This window comes from Nerophis ophidion, linkage group LG02 (genome assembly GCF_033978795.1).
Source record: "Nerophis ophidion isolate RoL-2023_Sa linkage group LG02, RoL_Noph_v1.0, whole genome shotgun sequence".
Taxonomy (NCBI): Eukaryota; Metazoa; Chordata; class Actinopteri; order Syngnathiformes; family Syngnathidae; genus Nerophis; species Nerophis ophidion.
This window is the reverse complement of record NC_084612.1, coordinates 63,611,766-63,635,947: the sequence shown is the minus strand read 5'-3', so window position 1 is coordinate 63,635,947 and position 24,182 is coordinate 63,611,766. Positions and strand designations below refer to the sequence as shown.

At 40.6% G+C, this 24,182-nt stretch overlaps 2 protein-coding genes across 2 annotated transcripts; one reads left to right on the top strand and one right to left on the bottom strand.

Annotated features, from left to right (window-relative positions):
• Positions 1-835: 835 nt before the first annotated feature.
• akr7a3 (aldo-keto reductase family 7, member A3 (aflatoxin aldehyde reductase)) lies at positions 836-10,070 on the top strand. The gene is made up of 7 exons (XM_061888326.1): positions 836-1,175; positions 5,072-5,259; positions 5,325-5,429; positions 6,913-7,009; positions 7,742-7,844; positions 9,555-9,684; positions 9,757-10,070. The coding sequence occupies exons 1-7, from the start codon at positions 887-889 to the stop codon at positions 9,916-9,918; spliced, it is 1,074 nt and encodes a 357-aa protein (XP_061744310.1). The 5' UTR covers positions 836-886; the 3' UTR covers positions 9,919-10,070.
• Positions 10,071-10,447: 377 nt separating this feature from the next.
• On the bottom strand, positions 10,448-23,933 carry mrto4 (MRT4 homolog, ribosome maturation factor). The gene is made up of 8 exons (XM_061888334.1): positions 23,832-23,933; positions 23,589-23,647; positions 19,799-19,902; positions 17,613-17,694; positions 14,929-14,996; positions 14,078-14,229; positions 13,915-13,991; positions 10,448-11,049 (listed from the first exon to the last, which is right to left on the bottom strand). The coding sequence occupies exons 1-8, from the start codon at positions 23,857-23,859 to the stop codon at positions 10,900-10,902; spliced, it is 720 nt and encodes a 239-aa protein (XP_061744318.1). The 5' UTR covers positions 23,860-23,933; the 3' UTR covers positions 10,448-10,899.
• Between the last annotated feature and the right edge of the window lie 249 nt (positions 23,934-24,182).

The window sequence follows — 24,182 nt, the reverse complement described above, 5'->3', positions numbered from 1 at the left end:
TTGCAAAAGTTTCAGCCACACAGATGTCCAAAAAACTGTATAATTATGCCGTTAAAGCAGACGACATTTAGCTGTGTGTGTGCGCAACACTTATACTTCCTAAAAACCTGTGACGTCTTGCGTACACGTCATCATAACACGACGTTTCGAAGACGAAACTCCCGGGAAATTTAAAATTGTAATTTAGTAAACTAAAAAGGCCGTATTGGCATGTGTTGCAATGTTAATATTTGCGTAGTGGGTAGAGCGGCCGTGCCAGAAACCTGAGGGTTGCAGGTTCGCTTCCCACCTATTAACATCCAAATCGCTGCCGTTGTGTCCTTGGGCAGGACACTTCACCCTTGCCCCCGGTGCCGCTCACACTGGTAAATGAATGTTGAATGAATGATTGGTGGTGGTCGGAGGGGCCGTAGGCGCGAACTGGCAGCCACGCTTCCGTCAGTCTACCCCAGGGCAGCTGTGGCTATAGATGTAGCTTACCACCACCAGGTGTGAATGAATGATGGGTTCCCACTTCTCTGTGAGCGCTTTGGGTATCTAACAATAGCAAAGCGCGATATAAATCTAATCCATTATTATTATTATTATCATTGATATATAAACTACCAGACTGCATGGTGGGTAGTAGTGGGTTTCAGTAGGCCTTTAAATGCCCCGACGGTTCATTGCTCCTGCCAAATGAATTGCACTGAGTGGAGTGGATCACCACTCCAAGATGGCGGCCCTGCGTCTCGTCAGCGCCAGTAGGCAGTAGCGCTCGATGCTGCGTCACAAGCAATAGGAGGAACCACCGCAAAGCGCCACGCGGTGTCGCTGGCTGGCCTGCATTAAAAAGTACAACTTGGATCTATTATGTCTCCATCGGGCTTCCGTAGCAGCACGGAGTATGTTGCGCATGATAACCGCGCGACTGTGCTCGTCATCTAACGTGTATTTTATTAGCAGTCCTGTTATGCAAGCAGAGTTGTTGGCGCATCCCCGGAGGAATATGTCGACCGCACGGCCCGTTACCTTACTCGGAACCATGGGCTTCGGAGGCCGGCTGGACGTGGAGCAAAGTGGGCAGATAGTGAAGACCTTCCTGCAGCAGGGACACACGCTGGTGGACACGGCCTTCATGTACGCGGATGGGAAGTCGGAAAGCATCGTGGGCGACATGAAGCTCCCTAAAACAGGTGCAGGAGAAATATGTTCATTCCCTCAAGGCTTTTATTGCATAAATAATAAAAGCTAGGTATTAAGATTGATTGTTTTATTGTCAGGAGCACACCCTCTAGTCTAGTCTATAAACAAGTTAATCACAAGAGATGTTACGAGTCGTTCAAAAACTAGCAGCGAACTGCAATGAACTTTGAGCCAACTTTGCTCTCTGGCAGTCAAAGAGTACATATTTGACAAGGGCTTGCTTGTGAAACTTGTTTCGTAACTGTTTTAAGCACAATACCAATGGGCGCAATTTGCAAAATGCGCAACCGCATTTTGCAAATTTAATCCATCCATTTACTACCGCTTATTCCCTTTTGGGGACGCGGGGGGCGCTGGCGCCTATCTCAGCTACAATCGGGCGGAAGGCGGGGTACACCCTGGACAAGTCGCCACCTCATTGCAGTAATTTAATGTCAAATCAAATGTTTATTGGATTCATCACTATACAGCAGGGGTGTCAAACTCAAATACGGAGTGGGCCAAAATTAAAACTGAACAAAGCCGCGGGCCAAAGTTGAACAAATTAACCTTTTACTAGGGACTCAAACAAGTTTTGTACTGAATATTAAACAAGCAAGGCTTATATAACTTTATAGTCACATGCAAAATCGAGTATCGATTTATAACAAATATTAAAAAAATATCAATCGCATATCAAATAAAATTTAAATAAAAATTGGGGGAGCGGGGTTTGGTGGTAGCGGGGGTGTATATTGTAGCGTCCCGGCAGAGTTAGTGCTGCAAGGGGTTCTGGGTATTTCTTCTGTTAAGTTTATGTGGTGCTATGGTGTGGATGTTCTCCCGAAATGTGTTTGTCATTCTTGTTTGGTGTGGGTTCACAGTGTGGCACATATTTGTAAAAGTGTTAAAGTTGTTTATATGGCCACCCTCAGTGTGACCCTTATGGCTGTTGATCAAGTATGCCTTGCATTCCCTTGTGTGTGTTAAAGCCGCATGTACTATGTGACTGGGCCGGCACGTTGTTTTTATGGCGGACGTGATGCTAGGCTGTAGAGGACACTGAAGGCAGTGCCTTGAAGGCCCCAATATTGTTGTCCGGGTGGAAATCAGGAGAAATTCGGAAGAATGGTTGCCCCGGGAGATTTTCGGGAGGGGCACTGAACGTTGGGAGTCTCCCGGGAAAATCATGAGGGTTGGCAAGTACGTGTATCAGCGGTGAATCCAGTGTTACAGAAACATCGCCCCTTTATAATACCGGCGGGCCAGCTTTAATCTTAATTTGATATTACCTCAAGGACCAAATGAAATTACACGGCGGGCCAAATTTGGCCTGTGGGCCAGAGTTTGACACCCATGCTATGCAGTGTACATCCAAGAATAAACTACTGACTAAACTACTACCACAACTTGGTTTACTAAGGGAAGTGTGGATTCAGGCCGGGTGGCGTATTTCAAGTTCCAGGTAACCCTACATTATTATATTTTATAAATAGTAAACCAAGTTGTGGTAGTAGTTTAGTCCAGTGTTTTTCAACCACTGTAACCCTACATTATTATATTTTATAAATAGTAAACCAAGTTGTGGTAGTAGTTTAGTCCAGTGTTTTTCAACCACTGTGCCACGGCACACTAGTGTGCTGAGATACAGTCTGGTGTGCCGTGGGAGATTGTCTAATTTCACCTATTTGGGTTAAAAATATTTTTTGCAAACCAGTAATTATAGTCTGCAAATGAGGTGTTGTTGTTGAGTGTCGTGCTGTCTAGAGCTCTTCCATATCAGTAGGTGGCAGCCGGTAGCTAATTGCTTTGTAGATGTCGGAAACAGCGGGAGGCAGCATGCAGGTAAAAAGGTTTCTAATGATCAAACCAAAAATAAACAAAAGGTGGGTGCCCCTAAGAAAAGGCATTGAAGCTTAGGGAAGGCTATGCAGAGCCAAACTAAAACTAAACGGGCTACAAAAGTAAACAAATACAGGATGCTGGACGACAGCAAAGACTTACTGTGGAGCAAAGACGGCGTCAACAATGTACATCCGAACATGACATGACAATCAACAATGTCCCCACAAAGAAGGATGAAAAAAACTGAAATATTCTTGATTGCTAAAACAAAGTAAATGCGGGAAATATCGCTTAAAGGAAGACATGAAACTGCTACAGTGAAATACCAAAAAAGAAAGAGAAAAAGCCACCAAAATAAGAGTGCAAGACAAGAAGTAAAACACTACACGCAGGAAAACAGCAAAAAAGTGAAAACAAGTAATGATGTGATGTGTCAGGTGGTGACAGTACACCTACTTTGAGACAAGAGCTATAGGGATGCATCCTTGCTTATGCTTCAAGGTCATATCCAACAATTGCGACAACCACATTTTACTGTTAAATGAGTTTCAATTTTAAATCATTTCTGTTGGTGGTGTGCCTCCGCATTTTTTCAACGCAAAAAATTTGCCTCGGTTCAAAAAAGGTTGAAAAACAATTAAATTGCTATTTAAAAAAAAAAACATTAGCTAAGGATCCTCAAGTGTTTAAAGACCTGCTACTGGTCAAAGATCCTTGATTTGACAGGAGCGCATTGCTGTTTTTAAAGATCTACTGCAAAAACACTATAGTCAAAGATACTTGTTTTTAAAAGATTCACCATAAAAGTAATTTGCTATTAAAAAAACACAAGTTAAAGATTCTTATGTTTTTAAAGATCTATTATTGGTAGAATATCCTCGATTTGACAGGAGCGCATTGCTGTTTTTAAAGATCTACTGCAAAAACACCAGTTAAAGATTCTTATTTTTAAAAGATCAACCCAGAAATGTATTTGCCATTAAAATTTTTTTTTTTAAAGATTTGTATGTTTTTAAAGACCAGCTGTTACTGGTCAAAGATCCTCATTTTGACAGGAGCGCTTTTCTGTTTTTAAAGATCTACAGGGGCGGCATAGCTCGGTTGGTAGAGTGGCCGTGCCAGCAACTTGAGGGTTGCAGGTTCGATTCCCGCTTGTGCCATCCTAGTCACTGCTGTTGTGTCCTTGGCCAAGACACTTTACCCACCTGCTCCCAGTGCCACCCATACTGGTTTAAATGTAACTTAGATATTGGGTGTCACTATGTAAAGCGCTTTGAGTCACTTGAGAAAAGCGCTATATAAATATAATTCACTTCACACAGCAAAAACACTAGTCAAAAACCTTCGATATGACAGGAGTTCTCTACTGTTTTGAGGATACACTGCAAAAACACTTTTCAAAGATCGACTATAAAATTGATTTGCCATTAAAAAAAAAAATCAGTTGAAGATCATGTTTTTAAAGACCTACTACTGGTCAAAGATCCTCAATTTGACAAGAGCGCAATGCTGTTTTTAAAGACCTACTGCAAAAACATTAGTCAAAGGTCCTTATTTTTAAAGATCCACTATATAATTGACCGGCTATTTTTTTTTAACGCCTATTAAAGATCCTATTTTTTCAAAGACCTACTACTGCTCAAAGATTCTGAATTTGACAGGAGTGATCTGTTGTTTTAAAGACCTGCTGCAAAAACACAAATGAAAGATCCTCGATAGGATACATCAAGTACATTTCAATTTTTTTAAATGACAGTTAAATGTCCTGATGTAGATCTACTATTGGTCAAAGATCTTTAATTTGACAAGGGTGCTCTGTTGTTTTTAGGACCTACTGCAAAAACACTAGTCAGAGAATTTTGTTTTAAATATCCACTATAAAAGTGAGAAAGCTATTAAAAAAAAAAAGCCAGTTAAAGATCTCCATGTTTTTAAAGACCAAAAATCACTGGTCAAAGAGCCTGTAGCCTATTTAACAGGAGTGTGCTGCTGTTTTTAGACATCTACTACTGGTTCCAACCCCTAGTCAAAGATCCTCTATATGGCGTATTTGTGCTTGCAGTCAGCATCGCCACCAAAGCAAACCCGTGGGACGGCAAGACGTTAAAACCAGAGAGTGTGCGTTCTCAGCTGGAGACGTCCCTTCAGAGGCTGCAGACCGACTCTGTGGACCTTTTCTACCTGCACGCCCCTGATCACCAGAATCCAATTGTGGATACTCTGCGGGCTTGCCATGAACTCCATAAAGAGGTAAAACGGTAGCAGCTGCCATCTTTTCTCAAGTATTGAACGTACCAATGAAATGTTCCTCTCAGGGTAAATTTAAGGAGTTTGGATTGTCTAACTACTCTTCCTGGGAAGTGGCAGAAATAGTGACCCTCTGCAGACAGCATCACTGGATCACTCCAACTGTATATCAGGTAAAGGACACCTCAATTTGCACCTGTCACAATGTTTAAAGTCATTATTTTTATAACAAAACCCAAACCAAGTGAAGTTGGCATGTTCTGTAAATTGTAAAAAAAAAAACGAAATGCAATGATTTGCAAATACTTTTTAACCTATATTCAATTGAATGGACTGCAAAGACAAGATATGTAATGTTCCAACTGGTAAAATTTGTTATTGTTTGCAAATATTAGCTCAATTGGAATTTGATGCCTGCAACATGTTTAAAAAAAACTGGCGCAAGTGGCAAAAAACACTGAGAAAGTTGAAGAATGCTTATCAAACAATTATTTGGAAGATCCCACTGCTGATTAGGCTAATTGGAAACAGGTGGGTGCCATGATTAGGTATAAAAGTGGCTTCCATGAAATGCTCAGTCATTTACAAAAAAGGATGGGGAGAGGGTCACCACTTTGTGAACAAATGCGTGAGCAAATTGTCCAACAGTTTAAAAACATTTCTCAACGAGCTATTGGAAAGAATTGAGGGATTTCACCATCTACGGTCCGTAATATCATCAAAAGGTTCGGAGAATCTGGAAAAATCACTGCACGTAAGCAATGATATTACGGACCTTTGATCCCTCAGGCGGTACTGTATCAAAAAGCGGCATCAGGAAAGGATCATCACCACACAAGCTCAGGAACACTTCCGAAAAACACGATCAGCAACTACATTTCATGGCTACATCTGTAAGTGCAAGTTAAAACTCTACAATGCAAAGCGAAAGCCGTTTATCAACAACACCCAGAAACGCCGCTGGCTTCGCTGGGCCCGAGCTTATCTAAGATGGACTGATACAAAGTGGAAAAGTGTTCTGTGGTCTTATGAGTCCACATTTCAAATTGTTTTTTGGAAACTGTGGATGTCGTGTCCTCTGGACAAAAGAGGAAAAGAACCATCCGGATTGTTAAAGGTGCAAAGTTCGAAATTCAGCATCTGTGATGGTATGGGGGTGTATTAGTGCCCAAGGCATGGGTAACTTGCACATCTGTGAAGGCAAAATTAATGCCAAAAGGTACATACAGGTTTTGGAACAACAAATGTAATCTTTTCATGGACGCTACAGCTTATTTTAGCAAGACAATGCCAAGTAACAGTGGTAAAAATGCCCCTGTGCCAACTTTTTAGCAATGTGTTGCTGCCATTAAATTTTAAGATAATGATTTGCAAAAAAAAAATTTAGTTGTCCAGGGTGTACACCACCTTCCGCCTGAATGCAGCTGAGATAGGTTACAGCACATCTCGCGACCCTGAACGGGACAAGCGTTAGAAAATGGATGTAGTTCGAACATTAAATATCTTGTCTTTGCAGTCTATTTAATTGAATATAAGTTTAAAAATATTTTTAAACTGATTGTATTGCGTGTTTTATTTACAATTTACACAACATGCCAACGTCACTGGTTTTGGGTTTTGTAAAAATTACTTTTATAAATCACTACTACATGACAGGGGATGTACAACGCCACCACCAGACAAGTCGAGACAGAGTTGCTGCCGTGTCTGAGATACTTTGGGATGAAGTTCTATGCATACAATCCTCTCGCAGGTACCACTTATTACACCAGTTTTTGTCTGCAATACTTATGGATGACATTTTCAAGAGGCAGATTTTGTCCCCTGAAAACTCTTAATTGTCCAAAAATAATGTGATACTTTTAAATGGAGACAAGTCAAACATTTGTGCCAGACGGAAAGCCGCCTCTCAGACTGAAGTTTGTCCCTTGAGACAGCTCACAAGCTCATTGGTTGGCTTTCTGGCGCTATTTTCTTGACAACGTGACACTGATTGACAGCACGCAGTGAAAGAAGTGATTAAAAAAATGTTTGCTCTTAAACTGGAGGTTGAGATCATAAACTTTTTCAAGCTCTACTTTTGTAATATAATTGATGTAGTTTACAGTGCATTATATCAGACCAGGGAGACAGCAGATCATAGGGGTGGACTGGCCTTTTTTTACTTTGCGTGCCCTGCCAGACACACCGGTTATGAATATATTAATGACATTCTGTGTTAAGAGTACGTGATCATTAAGTGCACAGGAGGATATCACGGCTTTAATCCCCGTTGATGCCGGAAAAACCTTAGTTTTGGATAGCCCACAATCGTTTCCTTTGTCAGTGTTTTGCATTAAAAATAATTTCACATATTCTTCATTGTATATCAGGTTTGTGTCAAATAGTATCCACTCTGTTTCACACAAAAAGAGTTTAAAAAAAAAAAAAAGGCATTAAATGGCAATACTGTTCCAGGCGCTAATGTTCAGACTCACTTTGCCAGGTGGCCTTCTGACTGGGAAGTATCACTACGCCGATAAGGATGCTGCGTCGCAGCCTGCAGGGCGCTTCTTTGGCAACAACTGGGCTGCAACGTACAGGGACAGGTGACATTTTTAACTGTTGTACTTTCTTCCTCAAACAATGGCCTCAGCTGTAATGGACGCCACACTCCGGATCATGGTTGTAACTACCATTGACACCAAAGTCATGTCCTCTGTATTTTATTTAGGTGACAAAAGGATGGTGATATGACTGAATATAAATTGTACTTTGTGTAGGACATCATATGCGCTGTACATCACCATGCCTAGGTCATCCTCTCGCAATATGCAGTCTTTGGTCATGCACAGCCCGCTATAATTCCAACAACGTAACGCAAAGCTCACTTTTACTTTAAACAATATCCGATCCGAAATGTGCTGTCAATATAACGTTAACATTAAATCATACTGATGTAACTAATGTTGCTTTCACCAGAATGAGATCGATGTGAAACGTCATGTAAGTCAGGTGCCGCCTCGTCCTAAATGCAGAACACGCGCTCTGCATAGGGCTTCACGATCAGTTCAGTGGCTCCGTGGCGGACGTCGTTAATACTTGAAGTGCGAAGCAAAAGATCTTGGTTTCGAACCCTGGTCATGGTTGAAAGTTTGGCATGTTTTCATTATGTTATAGACTTCAGGATATTAATAAAAAAGTGGACTGTTACAAAATCACACCATAAATCAAATATCTTAGACAAGTGATAGACAGTTATAGCTCAATTAAAGCTTTTGTTATTCTGGAAATTCATTGTTTCTCAAGGTAATATAATTTATATGATACCCATGATTTCAGCTTTTTAAGGTTCCTCTTGGACCACCAATTTTTGACTTCGGTATTCGTCAAATCCTAGTTACGGCCCTGCTCCAGATAGCTGTCAATTGTCATCCACTGGCGTTAATGAAGTTTGTTACGACTACTAACAACATGAGTTGTTGACAAATGTTGCCTGAAACATGTTCATCGTCCCTTGGTTATCGCAGATAATTGGTTACCGACATGACCACGAATAATGAATTTCCCTTAAGTAGGAATCATTAATTATGAATCTAATGAGTGTGAATGTTGTCTGTGTTGGCCCTGCAATGAGGTGGCGACTTGTCCAGGGTGTACCCCGCCTTCCGCCCGATTGTAGCTGAGATAGGCGCCAGCGCCCCCCGCGACCCCAAAAAAGGGAATAAGCGGTAGAAATGGATGGATGGATGTTTTTGTGGCTTGAGCAAAAACAGATTACAATCTACTAAACAGGTTTTTCAACATCATGAGCCATCAAGACAAATAACACTCTTTAGTCACCTTTACATTCTTTTAATCCAGTATAGTAACGGTATCCTAGGCTGAGCCAATCATTGGCCACAATACTGTACAGCATGCTCTGATTGGTTTGGTCTCATCTAGTGGCCATTGCTACTGGGCTATTGATATTTTTAATTTATTTAGCCATGTCTATGCTTGAAAATGCGTCATTTAGTACAAAAAAAAAATAAAAGTATGAATATGCTTTAAAACAAATATTGGCCACGTGGTGAAGCTGCAATGTGGTGACCGACGACTATATGTAAAGCTGACATTTGTAGTTGGGTTTAAAGAAAAAAGTGAGAATTCAGTTCAAAAAGCTGCTTATTAAAATGTTGACCTGAAAATAATTAAATAGGAAAACCAAAGCGCTTGGTATTCTCTGCAGTTGAGTACACTCCTGGCCACTATATGAGGAAATATAGAAGTATTGTTGGTGAGATGCTTATTTTAACAGTATTGTATTTGGTGCTCAGATATTGGAAGGAGAGTCATTTCCATGCTATAGAAGTGGTCCTAAAGGCCTTGGAGGCGGCGTATGGCTCAAACCCACCCACCCTGTTGTCTGCTGCCATACGCTGGATGTACCACCACTCCCAGCTCAAGGTCACGAACACACACATCAAGCTAAGGGTCTGTCAAAATGGTGGATTGTGTCATGACGTCATACCTTTACAGGGTGAGCTTGGCGACGGCGTCATCATCGGCATGTCCGGCGTGGAACAACTGAAACAGAATCTTGCCGCCTGTCAGGAAGGTCCTTTGGATAAGAGGGTGGTGGAGGCCTTCCAAGAAGCCTGGAACCTGGTTGCTCACGAGTGTCCAAATTACTTCCGCTGAACACTCCTTTCCCCAAGCTAAAGATGATGACCTTTACAGAGTTTACTTTTCTTAAATGTATAAAGAATATTAAAAGGCACTTAATTTTTCAACTGAGATTTTTAAGGAAAATTATATAAATTTTTCTCGACATTAAAAAGATCATAGTTCTATTTTTCCACTTCCTTGTGGTCTACATAACATGTAATGGTGTTTTTTGATTTTTTAATAACATTTTTACATGATTGTTCAACAGACAATCTCTTAATACTTACCGGTTTGTGAGCAGTCTTTTACATGCCTCCACTTTGACTGAGTATTCTCCCCGCCAGCCATGATGTAGTTTTTAGTCAGTCTACTGACAGATATGTTAGAACTATCCGCTACTTTAGGTTGGATTATGCATGTACAAGCCAGTTTTTCCCACAACACGAAAGAGGAGAAAAAAGGAAGTTACTGTCTAGAGTGTCAGATTACAATGTCACATGTTTGAAAACATGGAGACACATTTCAAATGGCTTGTTTAGAGCAAGTTTGGAAGAAGGCAAGATTGTTCATAAATATCTCTACTATTCCTCCACGGTTTGGGTTCACATCAAGGTATGGGTAAGAAACGTTTTTTCATAAAAAGTTATCTCTTTAAAACAAAATTTCACATCACAAAACAGATTACAGATTGGTGCATGTAATACTAAGACCTTCCACGTGGTGGTGACATTTCTCAAAAGTAACAAGTATTTCAATTTCCTTTTTTCCTCATCACTCTGCTCTACATACAGCACATGTGAGTGTGTCATCACTTAAAAAGGAGATATTACAGGAACTTTCTTGATTTATGGATTATTTGTGGTCATTGTTAGGCCAGGCGGTTATTAAAACCACCAAAACTTATAGTTTGATAGTCAGTATTTTAGTACAGTGAGGTCACTGTGAAGGACAGAAGTTCATGGTCTGGATTTGGTAAAAAAAAAAAAAATAATACAAATTCCACAAGCCTGGGTTTCACTCTGCATCCCCCTCATCATCCTTGTCGTCTTCATCGTCCTGCATGGGCGCTTCGTTGCCTGCCAAGTTTTCAAACTCGCATGTTTCGGAGCTCCACATGCACTTGATCTGCACCTTGAACTCTGCCATCGCGATGCCAAACAGTTTCTGTCAGCGAGACACAATAGTTATTTCCTGTTTTTGGCAATTAGTCAAACCCCGGTTTTCATCAGTAATTCATTCCAAAAGGACGAAAAACTGATGCAATTTTTTCACAGAAATAATGTAAAATGATTTAATCTGTTCCAGACACCCATGATTTACAACATTTTATAAATTGTTTTACATGGAGAAAATAACAGGGAAGGAGTTTCCCTACATGTAACTGCAAAATAAAAACCTGCACACCTGAAAAAATTGGGTTTGAACTTGAAAACAAATATACATATAAAGTAATAGTGTATGAATAAATTTTATACAGCCTATTTACGCAGTACTGACTAATGATGCACCAAACATTTTTCTGCCAATATCTGATCACTGAAACAGGATGTTGCAATGACATAAGCAAGATGGACGTGATTGTCTTGAGCTGAGGCAGCATGCCCGCGATGTGGACGTACTTTAATATATAAGAATCGTTTTTATTGCCAAGTATATTTACACATACAAGGAATTTGTCTTGGAGTATTGGTGTAAAAACAACTAACATAAGAAATAAGGCCAAGATAGCGTATCTGAGATATTCCTGTAAACAACGATCTACAAAATCCTCAATGAGCAAATATTAAGAGGACAGTGGCGCTCTTTCAAGAAGAGAAAGTGCCACTGGAATGGCAACGCCAAGCAAGTGTGACATCACTGAGTGTTTCGGGGAAGTAGATGCTCCCTGCAGCTCTTGCTGTTCGTCTATCACATCGAGCGACAGAAGTAAATAATATATAAACACGAGAACAGTCTCCAATAACACCAGGAGAAGATGCTAGATTTGTTGATAATAGTTTTCAATTTTAACAAAAGCCGCTAAAAGTATCAGATAACTTTCTACAACTCCTGGAAAAATTATGGAATCACATCACTTGGATGATGTCCAGTTGTTTATTTTGTAAAAATACACACCTGACCAAAATAAATTGTGGTAGTAACAGTTTAATTTTAGATCAAGTTGAGTGTAAAAAAAAAATGGAATCTCCCAATCCATTTGAAATAAATGTGTTCTGTGTTATGTTTTTTTCAACAAAATTTAACAACTGTATGTCCAGAGTGTACATCGCCTTCTGCCCGAATACAGCTGATCGGCAGTTGAAAATGGATGGATGGAAGAACATTCCATAATTTTTTTCCCGGTGACATAGAAAGTTGAAAAGTTTTCTACATAGTGCAGCAACATTTTAAATAAAAATTAAAGCAAAACATTATGTTAATACTAATTACACAAATGTGTTACTAATGTATGTATAACATTTTTCTTAGCCTTTTTAAAGAAAATAAATGCATCACTACTGGTTATACAAATGATATGACTAAATATTGGCACCGTGAAAAAACCCTGCGCGATACATTAAATGATGAAAAAAAAATGGATAAACAAACATTTAACTTTACTCATACATTCGTTAAAGATTCTTGTTGGCAAAGACGGAAAGTAGAGAAGAGGAAGAAAGAGAGACGGATGCCATCTTTGTATTGTGCTTCAAGTCCTTTCTTGAAATGAATAGTGTTTTTCAACTACTTCATCAAAGTGGACACACAACTTTCTTTGGTCCCACGGTGGATTATTTTGCGGTCGTAATTGAGATTAAGGTTTGTGTAGTCTATTGCACATGATGATACGCAGGCAAGCGGACCAGCTTTTTACATGCAGCATTATGCGTTATGATAACTGAGACAATTTGTTTAAATAGTCGACAGATATTTGGAGTTGTCAAAGCCTTACCTGAATAAAATTTAAATGCGCGGTTTATTTTACATCAGAGACATTGTGCAAGAGTAAGAAAGATGGTTGGTGATTACGGAGCAAGAAACGAATAACTGAAAATATAATTACACCCAAACACTCTATAAAAATTTCAATGAAAATAAGCGAGGAATGTCAGTGGCGTGTAAACTTTGCAAAGCCAAATGTATGCCTCATAGCAGCTGGACAGCTATGCACAACACGTTACTATTTTTAAAACGAATACTAGCGGCCAAAGAGGTGATAATTACTTTTGTGTGTAAAATACCAGTCTTTAATTTCACAGATTTTACCAATTTAATTAACATTTCTATACTTTGCAGTAGACAGCAAAGAAAAAAAGTAAAGGATGCAAACGTTTCTACTTTGATAAGGAAAATTTATGATTCCAGTATTAATCCATTTAGAAAATAACATCTAAATAAATGGGTTGTACTTGTATAGCGCTTTTCTACCTTCAAGGTACTCAAAGCGATTTGACACTTATTCCACATTCACCCATTCACACACACTGTCACACAATGATGGAGGGAGCTGCCATGCAAGGCGCTAACCAGCACCCATCAGGAGCAAGGGTGAAGAGTCTTGCTCAGGACACAACGGACGTGACGAGGTTGGTACTAGGTGGTGATTGAACCAGTGACCCTCGGGTTGCGCCCGGCCACTCTACCAGTGCGCCACGCCGTCCCCAATAAAATAATCCCAACCGTACTGAATAAAAATAGATTTCAATAAGATTTTTTGCACTCAAGTCAGTTTTAGGGATATCTTGAACTGCAACTCTGTACTTGTTTTTCCCCTGCAGTTATTTATAAAGTAAAACCATTAGTTCTGAATTTATTAGTTTTTTGTTACAAATTAATATAATAGCTTTAGAAAATGAGTTCAAATTAAGTAAAAATCGAACGTGTACAGCAGATTTTATAAGCAACAATTGTTTGACTAGTCAACAAATAAAAAAAAATAATCACTATTTGAATATTAAAATATTAAATTAATTGCATCACTAACCAACATAATATAAAAAATGTCTAAAACCGAGGTTTGACTGTACGTCCATAAACTGGAGAACTTACTAGAATGCGAGCCTGCTCCGGGGTGAGGACCTCTTCATATTTGCAGACGGTGTGTTCTTTCAGCAGCGTCACCACACCTTGCATACACACAAGACAATCGTTTGTGAAAATAATGTAATAAATCAAAACTGATTGCCAAAAGTCAAACGTATTAGATTCCAACCCTTCTTGAGAGCAGTGGGGAGGCCCAGTTGCCTCAACTGAGGCTCCATCGAGTGAGGAAAGTGCTCCAAGGGGCCCTCTTCGAAGGTTACCTCCATCTGAGCCGGGTTTCCTGCACGTGCATAGTCTGAATCTTTGAAATGATTGAAATACCTATAAAAGGAAAACATTAAAATCAACAACAAATACCTTTTTTCTATTACTACTAAAATTTTGGCATTAAATATCGTAAACATACGAGACAACTTCTCTTTTAACAGTATGTTAGCAAACAAAGGTTCCTGATTTGGCTGCGGAAGTATGCAGTAACATTTTGTCATTTTCCATTATGTCAAAATTATGAGGGACAAGCAGTAGAAAATGGATTATTAATCTACTTGTTCATTAACTGTTGAATCTGGTTACCTTCAGATTTGACATGTTCTATCTATCCATCCATTTTCTACCGCGTGTACCTTTCGGAGTCACGGAAAGGGACAATTCATTAGTAGCTGTATGCCGTACAACCAGACTATGCTGACACACCAGCAGTTGTTATATTATCCTTTCCTGGACTATATTTAATTTACCTACTAATTTCTTAATTACCTAGATGAATTCACACTTACAAAAAGCTCAGGAAATATTTTTATTGTATTAACACTCGTAAGACATGAACTTAAAGTTCTGTTGTTAAAGAAAATGTAAAAAATATGAGCTAATGTTGCACTTTCCTTATGACAACCCAAAAAGCTTGGTGTATACGTCCACCCTAAAAAAAACCCTGCTCTACATCAGGGCCAATTATGCACATTTGACAAAGTCATGTAGCGTTGCCAGTGCAGCCTGGGAGAAACACAAACGCTTACTTACTCTTGCACCTCTGTCTTGGTTTTATTTGTGAATAATACTCCCACTTCTCCTCGAAGATATTTGCTGACCTACATGTGGACAGAGGCAAGGAGCAAAAAAACTATTAAAAATGGAACCATAAACAACTTGTGTGTTGTACATTAAATATTATTCTATTATTGGCTTGGACCTTAATAACTATGACTGCAGGGAACACAATGCGTAGATTATCATGCAAAAACGGTTGCAATCTGGACAAATTTTGTAGTTTAGGATACAATATAGGGGTGCACAGGACGTTTTATTTAGCACGATAAATTTAACCCCAAGAGGCGAATGGGGTTTTTTTGTCCACCCTCACTGGCATTTGAGTGACATATGTTCGCCGATCGAAATTGTTGAGCCTCACGTTTCTTCATCTCTCACGCTCTGCACCGGAGCACGTTTAACATTAGAATTAGGTGAACGCAGTGAACCCTTTTTTAAGTTATTCACAATCTTTTTCTTGGTCGACGGAGAACAGGACCGCTAGCTTTTAATACACACAGGAAGCACGGACAGAGAGCCTCACAATTCGTTAGTGAGGAGTTTGCAAAGTGACAAAAAGGAGGAGAAAAAAATACGGTAACAAAGCCAAATGTCCCATTGTGGGAATATTTCAGCTTCAAACAATATGAGCCCATCATCACGAACGAACAAAGAATAGAATAGAATATATCTTTATTGTCATTGTACATTGTACAATGAAATTGTATGCTAACAAATTTAGTGCAAAAATCATACATAAAAACATAAGAACATAGATAAATAAATAAAAACAAAACAAACAAAAATGCCGAGCTGGGCGATATGGCCTTTTATTAGTATCTCAATATTTTTAGGCCATGTCACGATACATGATATATATCTCGATATTTAGCCTTAGGCCTTGAATGAAGACTTGATGCATATAATCACAGCAGTTTGATGATTCTATGTGTCTACATTATAACATTCTTGTTCATACTCATTAATAAATGCTAATTTTAAACTTTCATGCAGAGAGGGAAATCACAACTAAGTCAATTTATCAAAAATGTATTTATCAAACAGTTATTAAGCAGTGGCACACATTCATGTAATTTCAAAACAGAAAGTGCAAGATTGTCAGAGATATTTTAACACAATGTATTAGTGCACTTTTGTACATGATGTCACTAAGATGACATATCAAAACAACACTAAATTCAAGTGCACTTTTTGTACATAGTGCCACTACAATATTTTAAAACAAATAAAGTGCACTTTTGTGCATGATGTCACAAGGGATATTTAAAAAACTGTAAAATAAAAATTAGCTGCATAATAGGACATGCACCTGGGGATAGGTTGATTGGCAACACTAAATTGGCTGTCGTGTGTGAATGTGAGTGTTAATGTTGTCTGTGTTGGCCCTATGATGAGGTGGTAACTTGTCCAGGGTGTACCCCGCTTACCGCCCAAATGCAGCAGAGGTAGGCTCCAGCACACCCCGCGACCCCGAAAGGGACAAGCGGTAGAAAATGGACGGATGGATAGGAAATCAAACAGTGTATGTCCTTCGCTATGTGGTAGGTTACTGGGGACGTTATCTCTTTCAGTTGACTCTTTTTTGTTGATGTGGAAATGGAAGATGCCAGGCACAATTGGGTTGCTCGTTGCTTCGGCATTTTGTTGGGTGTTTACATGCAGAGTTTCAAGCACTCTTTGCTCTCTAGCGGGTAACTTTTCAATTTATGCTACAAATTAGTAGTGCTGCTACTTTTTGTAGCAACGCTTTTGCCGCATACTTGACATATCACGGTTGTCTGTTCAACACATTCCCGCTTAAAGCCAAACCCCTGCCAGACGATGGACCGTGTGCTGTTTTTCTTGGTAATTATTTCTTCTTCTTCCATTTTTTTTTACCAGATTCACATCTTTCGCTCTCTTGTATTACCACTCGCACGACTCCGCTTGTACCACCTACCACAGCTAACGTTACTCATGCTGCTACCGCTCTGCTCCGCGAGGATGTATGACGTTGCACGCGCGACAGTATGTGAAGTATGCAAGAAATTGCGCTTTTTTTAAGGATCTGTGAGAAGGAGACAAAAAAAGAGTGAGAAAAGCCTGAAGTTTAATGCCGGCAGCTAAAAGCAACTGCGTGAGAACATATACATGAATACTCACGATATGGTCATTTTCTATATTGCACAGAGAAAAACCCGCGATAAATCGAGTATATTCGATATACCACTCAGCCCTACTTTACACTCACCATAGTACCCTGAAGTCTTTCTTTTGACAACGCCTCGCGGTAAAATTGTCCAAGTGCAAACTGAGGTAGTATTTGTGAATGATAAAACTTTCAGCGGACCCAAATTTACGACCAATAAAAACGCGATAAACAGGGACAGAAATTTGACACGGCAAATATAAACAAAACAAACACTGACGAAAAACTATAATCGATCTAAAAATAACAAAAAAAACGAACTGGGCAGTAAAAAAAAATAAAAACATTTGGACTTCTGGAATTGCGCTTTCTTTCTGATTTTAATGCGTAAAAAGACACAAAAATTGTGTTAACGCCAACACCGATATGTACAAAATATAATCGCAATCACATGGTTGGACGCAAGAATCGCGATTAGTTTTTTTTCTCAAACATGTACAGCCCTAATAGCAAGAGCCATAATTCTTACCTTGCACAAATTGTCCTTGTATTCGTCTGTTTCTCCTTTACCAATGGCTACCATCATGACTTTATTTTTGCCAAAGAAAAACCTGTGGGAAAGGGAAAATTATATCACCCGTACAGACATATCACCCTAGATCAGTGGTCCCCAACCCCCGGGCCACGGCCTGGTACCGGTCCGTGGTTCGATTGGTACCGGGCGGAACAAGAAAAAATTATTTTTTTCCGTTTTATTTATTATCTGAGCTCGACCTATCTTTTATTTTGAAAAGTCTTTTATTTTGAATAATGACCGGATTCATCTTGGTCACTTGAGCGCCAAAATTTAACCCAGCTAGCAAAGCGAGAAAAAAACAGACGTCTTTGGAAAGTTTCTTTGTGAAGGAGAAAAGGCACAGTGAAGAGAGAGAAGAACAACCTACGACTTCCAACAAAAGGAAAGCTTTAAACAGACAATTTTAATTTTCCTGAAGGTATCAAAGTACTATCTATCTAATACCAGGAGTCCTACTTGAAATATGGATTTATTGCAACAGGTGATTCGCACACATGAAGTCCGATCTGCATAATATGCGGCGACCTCAAACATTACGGAGGATTTTGTGTGAGACTGAGCCTGCGCCTTCATTTACCAAGCTGGTACACGATCACCTCTCTGTGCTTTTAAAAGTTTGAGCGCTACTTCCCAACTTCAAAGGACCCACGAATGGCCAAGGAATGGATCCGCGACCCATTTGTCAACAAACTGGGTGAATCCAGCCTGTCTGTGCAAGAAGAAGATCAACAGCTGGAGATCACAAATGATGGCAGCCTTAAAAAAGTGGGTTTGAGACAAAAACTCTAACGATGTTCAGGATTAAAGTCATGGCAGAATATCCCGAGATCGCCAACAGAGCACTGAAAACCCTGTTGCCATTTCTGACATCCTATCTGTGTTAAGCGGGATTTTCTGCAGTGACAGCCACCAAAACAAAACGACGACAGAATCTCCTCTCTGGTCAACAAGAGCACCATGAAGATTCTAGCGGGAGCTTTCATTCAACCCTTTTCCGAATGCGCATGCACCTCCTGGTACCCCAGCACCTCCAATACCCTCAAATCTAGACTCCAAACATCCCAGAACAATCTAGTCAGGTTACTTCTAGACCTCCACCCCAAAATCACACCTCACTCCTACCCACTTTTCCAAAGTGGTCTGGCTCAAGGTGGATGACAGAGTAAAACAACTTGCACTGAGCCTAGTCTATAAAATTCGCTACACCTCCCTGATACCGAAGTACATGTCAAACTACTTCCATAACGTAAATGACCGCCATAATCACACCAGGATAGCTCCACAAACCACGTTAAACCCAGATTCTGATCTAACAAAGGTCCTAAGTCATTCTCCTTCTATGCCACATCAATGTGGAATGCACTACCAACAGGTGTAGAACAAAGTGCATCTCTATCCTCCTTCAAAACCGCACTAAAAGAACACCTCCAGTCAACTACAACCCTAGCCTAACCCCATGCCCCCACCACATCCCACCTCCCCGGATTGTTAATAATCAAATGTATGTACTTGTTCTTATGCTTTCTGAGCTCACTATTGTTCACTGCTCGCTGTACATGTCCTACGAAGTCAAACCTACACTATTTCAATGTCCATTGCTCAGATGATATAATTGTTGATGACTGAAGTGCTGATAGCAACCAAACCTAACCCCCCCTACATCTCACCCCCCGATTGTAAATAATTCAATGTGTATACTCTGATGATTTACTTGTGTGATGACTGTATTATGCTGATAGTATATATTTGTACCATGAATTGATTAATGTGGAGCCCGACTTAAAAAAGTTGAAAAACGCATTCGGGTGTTACCATTTAGTGGTCAATTGTACGGAATATGTACTGTACTGTGCAATCTACTAATAAAAAATTCAATCAATCAATCGAAGCAGACTGTACATAAGCAACACACTTTGCGTGTCTTTGTCTCCCATTATCCCAGTTGGGACCGTCTCGTTGCAGAGAAAAAAGCTCAGGGCTCCCATTGATTTAGCGTTGCTGTGAGTTATAATTCTCAAGCACTTTATATTCGCTTTTAATGTAACCTTGTCAAACGTTGGCCGGTACGCAGTTACAAAAAGATCGGGGACCACTGCCCTCGATGATTACCCTTTTTAAAAAGGGAGCCTGCGTGGTACCTGCTGTGTTTCCATGCCGCCCTGAGGTCTTTCAGCTTGTTATTCCTCATGTTGGCCACAGAGAAGATAAACAAGTATTTGTAGGTGTCCACACATTTCCGTAACTAGAAAACAATCAAAAAAGATCAGTTAGAATAATACATAATGTTGGATATAGAAAACATACAAACCCTTGTTTATTGAATCAAAGATACTGAAATCCCACGACATAGTGAATTTGCAAACAGCTAAAATTATACACACAAAGCAAACTATAACCTGCTACTCAAGAGTATATAACAACTGTAGATGAGATAGGCTCCAGCGACCCCCACCACCCCGAAGGGAATAAGCGTTAGAAAATGAATGGATGGATATTCTCAAAATAACAGGAGAAATATTAGAGGAAAATGTAATTGGCCCGAGTGAGTGAATGTGAGTGTGAATGTTGTCTGTCTCGCTGTGTTGGCCCTGCGATGAGGTGGCGACTTGTCCCGGTTGTACCCCGCTTTCCGCCCGAGTGCAGCTGAGATAGGCTCCAGCAACCCCCCGTAACCCCAAAAGAGGGACAAGCGGTAGAAAATGGATGGATGGATGGATGGTAATTTAGAACATTTGTATGCACTTACAACACTTAAGACCTTCGGTAGGGATGTCCGAAAATATCGGACTGCTGATATCATCGGCCGGTAAATGCTTTAAAATGTAATATTGGAAATTGTCAGTATCGGTTTCAAAAAGTAAAATTTATGACTTTTTAAGACACCGCTGAGTACACGGACGTAGTTGGAGAAGTACAGAGCGCCAATAAACCTTAAAGGCACTTCCTTTGCGTGCCATCCCAGTTCCATATTATCTACGGCTATTCACACACACAAGTGAATGCATTGCATACTTGGTCAACAGGCATACAGCTCACACAGAGTGGCCGTATAAACAACTATAACACTGTTACAAATATGCACCACACTGTGAACCCACACACAAAAAAAAGACAAACACATTTTGGGAGAACATCCACACCGTAACACAAAAGAACAAATACCCAGAAACCCTTGCAGCACTAACTCTTCCGGGATGTTACGATATACACCCACACTACCCCCGCCCACCTCAACCTCCTCATGCGCTCTCAGGGAGAGCATGTCCCAAATTCCAAGCTGCCGTTTTGAGGCATGTTAAAAAAAACAATGCCCTTTGTGACTTAAATAATGAATATGGCAGTGCCATCTTGGCATTTTTGTCCATAACTTGAGTTGATTTATTTTGGAAAACCTTGTTACATTGTTTAATGCAGGGGTCTCAAACTCAATTTACCTGGGGGCCACTGGGTGCAGAAACAGGGTGAGGCTGGGCTGCAAGAAAATATTTCCTAAAAAATCTAACATGCACCTTTTAATCAATTCACCTTCTTTGAATGGCTTTCTCGCCCTAGCAACATACTTGCCAACCCTCTCGATTTTTCCGGGAGACTCCCACATTTCAGTGCACGTCCCGACAATCTCCCGGGGCAACCATTCTCCCGAATTTGTCCCGATTTTCGCCCGGCCAACAATATTTAGGGCGTGCCGTGATAGCACTGCCTTTCAATGTCCTCTACAACATGTCATCGCGTCCACCTGTACGTCATACAAACAGCGTGACGGGCGAGCCACATGTTGTATGAGGCTTCTGCAGACACACGTGTGTCTGCAGAATGTGTTTGTCATTCTTGTTTGGTGTGGGTTCACAGTGTGGCGCATATTTGTAACAGTGTTAAAGTTGTTAATAAGGCCACCCTCACGGTGACCTGCATGGCTGTTGACCTAGTATGCCTTGCAGTCACATACGTGTATGTTCAAAAGTCAGATACAACATATGACCTGGCTGGCACGCTGTTTGCACAGGTTGTAGAGGGCGCTAAAGGCAGCCCCATTACGGCACCCTCTGAACGTTGGTGTTTGGCTAAGAGATCAACATACTTGCCAACCTTGAGACCTCCGATTTCGGGAGGTGGGGGGCGTGGTTTGGGGGCGTGGTTAAGAGGAGAGTATATTTACAGCCAATATTTTTATATTGGCTGTAATTATTATATATGTATATATGAAATACTTAACTTTCCGTGAATTCTAGCTATATATATTTATTTTATTATATATAAATAAACAAAAGAAATAGTTGAATTTCAGACGGCACCTATCAAATACACAGTAATAAAAACACTTGTTCTGCCGTTTCTTTTCTTTTCCTCCTACATCCCACTCTACCTTGTGGAGGGGGTCCGGTCCGATCCGGTGGCCATGTACTGCTTGCCTGTGTATCAGCTGGGGACATCTGTGCGCTGCTGATCCGCCTCCGCTTGGGATGGTTTCCTGCTGGCTCCGCTGTGAACGGGACTCTCGCTGCTGTGTTGGATCCGCTTTGGACTGGACTCTCGAGACTGTGTTGGATCCATTATGGATTGAACTTTCACAGTATCATGTTAGACCCGCTCGATATCCATTGCTTTCCTCCTCTCCAAGGTTCTCATAGTCATCATTGTTACCGACGTCCCACTGGGTGTGAGTTTTCCTTGCCCTTATGTGGGCCTACCGAGGATGTCGTAGTGGTTTGTGCAGCCCTTTGAGACACTAGTGATTTAGGGCTATACAAGTAAACATTGATTGATTGATTGATTGAACTGTACTGTGCTTGCTGGGTACAAAAAAAAAACAACACTTACCTTTCACTATTTGAGTAACGTCACTTCCGAGTTTCCAGAAGATGGTGCCAGTATGTGCTTTGCCCTGCCATCTCTCGCTGTCAGCTCTGTTCGTTTTTGTGTTGTTTGCTTCTATTGCCGACGTCCCAGTCAGCTTTTTCACCTGGCCGGATTCCTGCCTTCCTTTCCCGCCTCGTGGCTCCTCTCCCCCGCCACCTGCGGGCTGTGTGTCGGGCCCGACCTGGATTAGCTGCGCCCTTGGATGTGCTGGCCCCCGCCAGGTTCGGTCTTGTGAACGCAAGATCTTTGACAAACAAAAAGTTTATCCTGAAGGATTTCTTCACTTCCCGCGGGCGGTGGACTTGACTTCCTCTGTGTGACGGAAACATGGCTGAGAGCCGGTGAGTCCACCCCTCTTAATGAACTTCTGCCTCTGGAGTGTTCCTACTTTAATTCTCCGCGGTCGTCCGGTCGAAAAGGAGGATTGGCAGTCGTTTTTAAAAATGACTTTAAATGCCGTCAGAGCCGCCTGCAATCCTACTTTTCAAGCTTCGTACTGTGCATGTTTGAGCTGGAGGGGGCGTGGTCTCCAGCTCCAGCTGAATTTCGGGAGGAAATTTCTTCCGGGAGGTTTTTGGGAGAGGCGCTGAATTTCGGGAGTCGAGGGTTGGCAAGTATGGAGATCAACAGAAATTTGAGAGAAAGGATGCCCTGAAAATCGGGAGTCTCCCGGAAAAATCGTGAGGGTTGCCAAGCATGCCGCTGTCAAGCGCAATTAATATAAAACTTGCGGGCCGCACTAACATTAAATTTTCACATCAAGGTGCGGGCCGCAAAATAACATCTCGCGGGCCGCATGTCTGAGACCCTGGTTTAATGCATCCAGCAGGCCATCACAACAACATTAGGCATAATAATGTGTTAATTCCATCATTGTATATATCGGTATCGGTTGCTATCGGAATCGGTAATTAAGAGTTGGACAATATCGGATATCGGCAAAAAAATGCCATTATCGGACATCTCTAGTATGCATACATGTTCGAAATAAACTCAAACCCAAACAGAGAGTAGTTCAAATGCAACATGAAGTAATAGAAGACGACAGTAAATACTTTCCATCTCACTCACCTCTTCTATTAGTTTCTGTTTAGACCCAAGTCCCTTCTTGGCTGTTTTTGTTAAAGAAACTGTAAGAAGGAATTCAGGTTAGTGATTAGCAGACTAGCATGTTAAGAGTCCTTTATGTTCACATTTAGGCTTCAACTACTTCGCTGCCCAAAAAAAATGAACGACGTAACTCACTTAGCTGTAAAGTAAAAGACAGGCCCACGTACTCAAACTATTAACAATAATAAATGTCCATTTGCTTACTTTTCTTGTCTCTCTTTGACTTCGGCATGGTGAACTCACGACGGCAGGCACGTGAAAGTAAAAGGACCCCGAATGTTTCGGTCAAAGTAGAGTCACCATGCGGCGCCTGACTAAAATATATATATTTTTTGTCAATTTTAAGCTATTTGTAATGTATTATTTTTTTATAATTCGTTATTTTTTTTAAATATGTATACATGCTATGTGTTGTAGTGTTATCAAGTTAATTCGAGATTGCTTGTAAGGTTATCAATCAGTTCACGTTACAGTGATTGGACTTTGTTTTTAACGGATACTATTTCGCTTATTTGTCTCGTAATTATTGAAAAGAATATTTTACTATCCCTCCCA